Here is an 8,755-nt window from a genome sequence, read left to right as displayed (position 1 = left end):
CCTTCCCCTCTCCGAGGCCAGCCGGGCCCTGCCGCGGGGCTGCATCTACTTGGGCTTTGGCGTAGGCACGCTGGACCGCAGGAGATGCAGACCTACAGTCACAGAACTCTTGAAATCATTCAGGAGTCCATGGTACGGGGCCTTTCGCGTCTGTAGGAATCACACACAGCCCTGGTTGAAAATGCAAATAACCCGATTTGGTCTGGAATCTGCATTTTCCACGGGAGAGCTTCCACGTGCAGGGCGGGGTGGATTCCTATGCAAATCCCCGAACAGCGGCCGAGCGGGAGGCCCCCGGGAGTTCCCCTCCCCAAGGACGCCAGGGTTTTATGGGCTCTCTGTTCCCTTCTCATCTCTCTTGTTCTTGCGTCGTTTTCATCACGATAGACAGAGACGGTTTTGAGTTGTTTCACCCTCATTATTCCATCAAAACCCAGGTGGGTTTGCACGTGTTTGACAGTGAAATAGTTTTAACTGTCTATGGAGCACGCGCGCCGAGTCCATGGTTACTTTGAGACGTTTGCTACTATAAATAAAGGCTGCTCTTAACAGCTAGGTTCCTGTAGCTCTTCCTTCCTCATTCTCAGTGGTGGAAGTAGGAGAACCAGGGATAAAAACACTTGAGCCACCGGGCATTCTTTTCTTTTTTTTCAATTTTGTGAGTCAGGGTCCTGCTATGTAGTTCAGCCTGGCCTTGAACTCATTAAGCAGCCCAGGATGGCTTCGAACTCATGGCGATCCTCCTGCCTCAGCCTCCGGAGTGCTGGGATTGCAGGTGTGCGCCACCATGCTCATTTGGTCAGCTGCACTTTTCAGACTGTTCAGACTGGCTGTTCCTACATCTTGTCTGCATCTCTATTTATTTATTTCTTTTTTTTGCTACATTCACTTTTTTTTTTTTGGTACCGGGGATCGAACTCGGGACCTTGCGCTTGCCAGGCAGGTGCAGGCAACACTGAGCTAAATCCCCAGCCCTGCTACTTTCACTTTTAAAATGTGCATAATACTGCTGTTCAGTATTGATGAATATATAAGAAACCAAAGAGTTTTTCTTTGATGGGATGGGGAGGTGGGGAAGGGGGAGACAGGAAGGAAGGGAGGGAAAGGGGAAGTAAAAAAAAAAAAAAAAGCTAAATTCCCCACCATGAATGTACTGACTAGATTACAAACACACACGAATAAGGTTGAGAAAAAAATATTGATGAATACAGCATGTGGAAGCCGTGGGTTGGTCCCCAGCACCCTCTACACACACACACACACACACACACACACACACACACACTCACACACTCACACACATGGATTCAGACATCTTTAATCTCTGATGCCTTTTGATTTCTGATTAACTTTTACTGGGTTTCTCTTTGTATAAACTGTTTATCACTGTTGCCAATTTTCAGCTGGGAATTTTGCTAGCATTTTTACATGGTGCTCTACATTTTACATTTTTCTTTGCTTTTTATTTAACATGGGTGCTTTACTGTTTTTCCACATTATACTATTGTGTGTATTTTTTAATCCCAGATGAGATGAATTTTATTATAAAATGACTTACGAGTTTTATTACCTTATTTTTCATCTTCCCTTTGGTAACTTTTTAAAACTCTAGTTAGAAATTTGTCATCAGTATTTTTGGGGGGGTACTAGGGATCGAACTCAGGTCCTTGTGCTTGCAAGGCAGGTGGCAGAACCACTGAGCTAAATCCCCGCCCCCCCTTTTTTTGCTGTTATCAGTATTTCTAAGAAACAATTATTTTCTCACTTGAAATTGTTCTCTTTTTAAGATTGTGTTATACATGTACATATGATTTTTGTGTGTGTCATTGTTTATATTTAATTCCATAACCCAGCTAGATTGTTTTTGGTTGTTGTTGCTTTTCATTGTTGTTGTTGTTTATTTTTGGTACTGGGGATTGAATTTGGGTCCTTCGATTGCTAGGCAGGCGGTGGAACCACTGAGCTAAATCCCCAGCCCTGCTGTTGTGGTTGTTGTTGTTGAGACAGGGTCTTGCTACGAAGCCCAGGCTGTCCTTGAACTTGCAGCAATCCTCCTGCCTCAGCCTCCTGCACACTGGAATTATAGGCTTGCACCACCACGCCTGGCTTAGATTTTTTTTTTTAGTATGTGTAGAGCCAAGTTTATTTTCCTCTGTATCCCATAATAAGCCCTTTCCCATAGCTCTCTTGGGTTAGTCCATTTCATGAACTCTGCTTCCTTCATTCAGCTACAAGTCCACCTGTTCTAGGCAGTGCCACACTTGAGTATTGGTAGCCCGTGGTTTCAGGGATGCTGTTCTCCTTTGTGGGCTTTGGAAAGGCCATCTCAGGGATGGGGTGCAGCTCTGTGGTACAGCACTGGCCAGCAGGCACCAGGCCCCGGGTCAGATCCCCAGCACTGGGAAGGGAGGGAGGGGGCGGGGCGAGGCTACAAGTCCACCTGTTCTAGGCAGTGCCACACTTGAGTATTGGTAGCCCGTGGTTTCAGGGATGCTGTTCTCCTTTGTGGGCTTTGGAAAGGCCATCTCAGGGATGGGGTGCAGCTCTGTGGTACAGCACTGGCCAGCAGGCACCAGGCCCCGGGTCAGATCCCCAGCACTGGGAAGGGAGGGAGGGGGCGGGGCGAGGGGGCGATGGGAGAGGGAAGGCTGCAAGGTCCTGGGTCCTACTTCCTTTTCCAGAGCTGCCTGGTCCCTCTGTGGACAGTCGGGCTCTGAGTTTTCATTTCATAAAAGAATTCCAGGCCACATTTTTTAAGGCATTACTTCAGGACATGTTTTAAGAACAAACAGAACTCCCTCCACTGCCTTTTCAAAATGTCAGTCAAAGAACACAAATGCATACAAATTGAATCTTTAGGATTTTCTATGAAGAATGCTGTTTTCCCCTGTATTTCTGGTTTTGTTGTTGTCTTGTTTTGATAAGATCTCCTTAAAGTTGCTGAGTTGCCCAAACTGGGATTGAATTTGCGATCCTCCTGCCTCAGCCTCCCAGCGTGCTGGGATTACAGAAGTGTACCACCACACCCCACCTCCTTTATCTTTTATTTTATTTGTTTTTGTTTTGTTTTTTGAGATAGGTTCTCACTGTGCAGTTCATGCTGGCTCACTTGAATTCACTATGTAGCCCAGGGTCACCTCCAACTAATTCATAGTAAGCCTCCTGCCTCAGCCTCCCGAGTGCTGGAAGTTTACTAATTTTGCGCTATTACAACTCCCACAACAGGGCTATGAAACACTGAGTGAATAAATCAGTGAACACACCTGTTCTAATGAAAGCAATCTGAACACAGTTGAAATTAGCTGTTCAGTAAATAGAGGCAGGGAACAGCAAGGGAGGTTTTCACGGAAGGGAAAGGCTGAAGGGAGGTTTTCACTCCCACTCAACGAACCTGGGAGGTAGGCACAAGGGGGGGCTGTCACCATAGCGATGAGATGACCCAGATGCCAGAGACACCCAGGTAGCAACACAGTATCCGAGAAAAGCTGTCAAAGTGTGCAAGTGTAGCAGAAAGACTTAAAATATACGTCCGCCTCAGCAGGGCACCATGAAGACCAGGATGTCCATTAAAGCAGAAGTAAAAAGCTTGTTGTTTTCAGTCATCATGAAATGATGTGTTGTTGTTTCTCTCTTTTTTTAAAAAAGAAAGTATCATTTGTATGTGTTTTCCCCCCTGGTGACAAATGATCATTAGCATCAGGCAGAACAAAATCTACCACGGAAATCCATAAAAATGATGGTTCTGGGTCCGATTGGCTATAAAATATCCAATTAATTCAAATTAAGCCCGTCTGGCCAATTTGACGACTGCTCAATTTGTCAAAGAAATTACTTGTCAAATTTACCAAATGTGCCGGCTGTGCTTTTCAGAGCTTTTGAGAGGAAAGCTGAATTTGATTACTGATGGTGAAAAATTCTTTTCTGCATATTAACGAAGCTAAGAATGATCCCGGCACCAGAGAAATTGAAACGATGCAAAACTGCACAGGCTGAAGATCCTCGAAGTAGGAAATGCTGTTTTTCCAGCCAAAATGCTGCCCTTTCATCTGCGATGGGTTTGTGATTTTTTTTTTTTCAGAGGCTTTGGAAAGTTATTTTTCCCTCCACGCTTTAGGCATTTAACACATCAGCCTTACTTTTGCACTTCTAACGAACTGTAATTAGGCTTGAAGTTCATTTTAAGGTTAATGAAATGAAAAAAATGTAAACTCAAAAGAATCTTGGGGGGAGGATCAGAATTTTTGCCATTGGCTGTTCAATGAATTCAGATTGGAAAACTAAAGCTTTGGTGAATCAGCTTACTTGAAAAAACCTGCTGTCCCTGGGAACCTTGGGCCGACCCCACCCACACAGAAAACAGACTGAATTATTTCCTCCAGGTGCTCTTAGGCGCCTGTTGAAAGTGGCTGCTGCCGAAAAGAAGAGCGGCAAGCAGTGAAAGTCTGAAGGTCTGGATCCTGGGCCAGTAGGAAAGGGCCACACTACTTCCACCTCTCCTCCCTCCCCTGAACGACTAGAATTAACTTTAGTTTCCAAACAAAATGGGCTGGGGGTGAAGTTCAGCAGTAGAGTTGGCGCCTAGCATGCACCAGGTCATATGGGTTCCATCCCCAGCACACTGAAAACACACACACACACACACACACACACACGTGTGCGTGCAGTACTGGGGATTGAACCCAGGGCCTTCTCACTGAGCCACATCCCCAGCCCCTTTTTGTGTTTTATTTTAAGACAGGGTCTGGCTAAGTTGCTAAATTGCCCAGGTGGCCCTAAATTCTTGGTCCTCCTGCCTCAGCCTCCCTGGGATTACAGGATTACTATCCCCTGGCTAGTGGCCACGCCCTCTTCCTCTTTGTCCTCGCCCTCCTGGCCCCTTACCCGTGGAGCTCCTTGCAGAGCTGTGAGGTCAACTTCTTCAGGTGGGGGAGGCTGCTGGAGCCCGTCTTCACGAAGTCAGAATCCAGGGCTAGCTGGGTGCTCAGGTACTCCTGGATGGCTTTCAGGTGCTCTTCCGGAAGCCTGCGAAGACAACGGGAACAAAAAAGCCTGCCTCCTCTGTCCCCTTTGGCCACCAGCAGCCACACAAGCACGAGGGCAGCTGGAAGATCCTCAGTGATGCCACCCTTCAGGAAGACACCTGCACAGCCGCGGGACGGGCCGCTCTCGGGACAAGCACCTTTGGGTGCTGGGGTCGGGGAGATGGTTACTATTTGAAAGGGAGATGAGAAGGCTGTGAAATGTATCCTGGGGGACTGCGTCGAGGGGTTTGGGGGTCACCTCAGCCTCTACGGGGAAGTTGGTGTGACTAGCAGTGGGGCTGGAAAGAGGCAACCAGGTAGTGGCTGCCCAGGTGCCCGACAGGCTGGGTGCTGTCCAGTGGCCCACCCCGATCTGGTCCACTCCCTTCAATCTGCAAGGTAAATAAGAAGATGGGGCAGGATCTGCAGCCAAAGGCAAAACCTTTGGTCCTTGCTGGGGGACTGTCACCGAATCAGACCGCCTCACTGTATCTCCCAGGACTGCGTTTATTTATTTATTTATTGATTGATTGCAGTACTGGAGATCGAACTCAGGACTTCATGCTTGTGCGGCAGGCATGGTACTTTATTTATTTATTCGTTCATTTTTGTGGTACCAGGGATTAGGTCCAAGGCCTTCACAATGAGCTACATCTTCAGCCTATTTAAAATTTTGAGATAGAGTCTTGCTAAATCGTCCAGGCTGGGCTTCGGATTGTGATCCTCCTGCCTCAGCTTCCCACAGTGCTAGAATTACAGGCGGGTACCCCAGCATATTTTATTCTGGGTTCCTTTTCTTTGTTATCCACGGTAGCAAACATCCCAGAGCATAACATACCAGACACTAATGCTCATTTTCTTCTTTAACACACAAGTCAATTTTAGGAAGAAGATATTGTCGTGGTTACTCCTGTTTCACAAATGTGGAATCTGAGGCTGATGCACATTAATTACCTGAGGGATAAATTACGGCAAGCCTTAAAGATCTGCGTTTTGGCTTTGATCACATCGAAACAAAGGCCACACAGGGTCTTTCTGTGGGGTGAAGAATGAAAACCTGTTTCTCTGCAGATAGGACAGAGCGGGATTAGCTGTTTTGACCGTGGAGATGGAGGGGAAGAATCAGCAAATGCATACACAACAGTCACTCTGATATCTGACTGAGACTTGCATTTATTCTGGGTCTGGACATCATAAAAACCCAGTTTTGTCTGTTCCCGAAAAAGCACAAATATCTTTCCTACAGTATTAAAATAGGTATCACTGGGCATGGTGGCACACACCTGTAATCCCAGCACTCAGGAGGTTGAGGCAGGAGGATCACTCACCAGGAGGCTAAACTCGAGTCCAGCCTGAGCTACACAGTGAGTTCAAGGACTCCCTGGAGTACAGAGCAAGACCCTGTCTCTAAAATAAAGTATATATCAAGGGCTAAGGGTGCGGCTCATGGCTGAACATTGCTTAGCATGCAAGGGCATGAGTTTGGTCTCCAGCGCTGCATAAACCAACAAATATTAGTAACACTGTCTCCGAAAAGTTCTAATGACTGTTACTTTGACACCAGGAGGCTTTGTTGCTTTAACTGACATTTGTTAAAACACTCGTTGCCGAGAAAGCTTGGCGTAAAAATACAGACTCTTTACTAGAGAAAGCGAATTTTGCCTACCTAATGAGATCTGACCAGTTTGACTAAGTGACTCACGGATTGTCCCATGATGAAGGAGAATCCAAAGCGGGTCCGTGTGAAAGGAAACTCGAGCAAAGTTGATGTAAGTCGAGAATCCCAATGGTGAAACGCTCAGGTCCTCTGCACCCCGAACGCAGACAGCAAGCTGGACGCCCACCAAAGCAGACCCCAGCCCTGCGACTGGCCTGACCCAGGGACCCCTGAGGAGGTGGGGCCTCACCCCGGAGCTCACCACGTTAGCCATCTAAACCCGGGGAGGGGTGGAAGTCCAAGGAGCTGTAACAAGTGCCCTCCGTGGCATATTTCAGTAAGTGTTGGTTGTTATTACTTGGGGTGCTGGAGAAAGAACCCAGAGCCTCGCACCCGGCCCAGCCCTGGTCGTGCAGACACACATATCGGGGTGATCATGGCACTGTACCAACCTGTGCAGCGCACTGGCTATTCGGCTCTTGGATAAACAGCACCGAGCCGAAGGCGCACACAGGGAGTACAAGCTGGTGGGCCTGACAAAGAGCCAGTGGGCGCGTCCAGTGGGGACAAAACCACCGCGTGTCCTAGCCACCAGAGACTTCCTTTGAGTTTTGTCAGAGAGGAGGACAGTCCTGGGAAATCTCCAATAGGTCTTTCAGGTTGGAAAAGCAGCACCAGTCCTGCCATTAAGATTCTTCTTTTGGGGAGGTGGGGAAATCTTTTCTTACAGAGAACAACTACAACAGAAAAGATGTAGGCATTCAGGCGTGGCAGTGATGGTGCACTGACTGATTCATTCACCCCACGCACATCTGGTGTGGGGAAGGGGACACCTGAACAGCCGCCTGTCCCCTGGTGGAGCTGGGGCTTCCAGGAGCAAGCACAGAGGGCAGGTGGCTGAGAGTCGCGTCCCCTCACGCTGGCGGCCCCAGGAGGGTCTTTATGATCAGGCCTCACACAAAAGGGGAGGTGAGGGAAGCTTATCTGGCAGATGGAAAAGCAATGTGAAGTCTCTGTGTCAGGGCTGCATCTGGTGGGCTGGCAACAAGAAAAGCAGATCCTTTTCATTCCCTTCAGGATCCTTGGTCCCCCTCCTCCCTCCTCTCCCAGCTTCAGGAAGCAGAGCCGCCTGGATCAGCTCAGGGCTCCCCCATCCACCCGGCTTCCCTTGGGGCGGGCAGGAGGGAGAGGGGACATCCGGGTGTCTCTGCTCCTCCCGACTCCTGCCTGGGCCACAGGATGAGCGTGATCCTCCAGCAGGCACAGGGGAAACCCTAGGCCCAAGCCTTCCCTGCACGGCCCAGAGTCAGCTGCCGGTGAGTGACCACGCTGGGCCGGCCCCGAGCCGGGAACGGTGAGGAGGGGCAAGGGAATTTAAGTCTGCGGATCCCCAACCTGCAGCCCACCTTGTCTTCTCCCTTTGGTCACTCTGTCCCTTTGGCCCCTGTCACACACACACCCCGGATGGTGCCACGACCTGGTCACCAGGCCGAGGGGCCAGCACCTCACACAGCACTTTGGACAGACTTCATCTCTATTGTCACTTTGCCCTGTGCTCCCTGCTCGTGTGTCCTCCTAGGACCTGAGCGCAGCGGGCGCTGACCCTGCAGCTGGCCTTTCTGGGTGTGGCCCGTGAGAGGCAGGGTTCCGCTGCATCTGACTGTGTGGGGATGCAGGAAGGCGTCACTACAGCCTTCCGGGTGACTATGGGTGTCCAGGTGAATGACAGTGACCTTCTAAGCACAAAAGAGATTTTGTGCTCACAAAAGGAATAACTGGTATACTTTAGAAAGATTTAAAGCTTATAAAAACATTCTCAAGACTTGAAAAGTAAGCAAGGAGCTAGAAGCTAGTTTTTATTTCCCCCCCATAAAAATGATGGACAAAGGGTTAATGTGTGAGGTGTGATCAAAATATGTGGTGAGCCAGGCGTGGTGGTGCATGCCTGTCATCCCAGCACTCGGGAGGCTGAGGCAGGAGGATCCCTGTGTGTTTGAGAGCAGCCTGGTCGCCTGGTCTACATAGTGAGTTCCAGGTCAATCTCAACTACATAGTGAGACCCTGTCTCAAAAAACCG

The 8,755-nt window shown here is 48.9% G+C and overlaps 1 protein-coding gene across 1 annotated transcript in view; it reads right to left on the bottom strand.

Moving 5' to 3' along the window:
• The window catches only part of Inpp5d (inositol polyphosphate-5-phosphatase D), an 87,572-nt gene that overhangs the window by 37,808 nt on the left and 41,009 nt on the right, over window positions 1-8,755 (bottom strand). The window contains exon 6 of the mRNA XM_010608744.2: window positions 4,882-5,022. Within this exon, the coding sequence (XP_010607046.1) occupies window positions 4,882-5,022 (141 nt within the window). The remainder of the gene's footprint in view (window positions 1-4,881; window positions 5,023-8,755) is intronic.

This window comes from Fukomys damarensis, unplaced genomic scaffold (genome assembly GCF_012274545.1).
Source record: "Fukomys damarensis isolate Sample0158 unplaced genomic scaffold, DMR_v1.0_HiC HiC_scaffold_16, whole genome shotgun sequence".
NCBI classification, from domain to species: Eukaryota; Metazoa; Chordata; class Mammalia; order Rodentia; family Bathyergidae; genus Fukomys; species Fukomys damarensis.
Note: the sequence above shows the minus strand (reverse complement) of the source record. Positions and strands in the feature narration are given on the sequence as shown.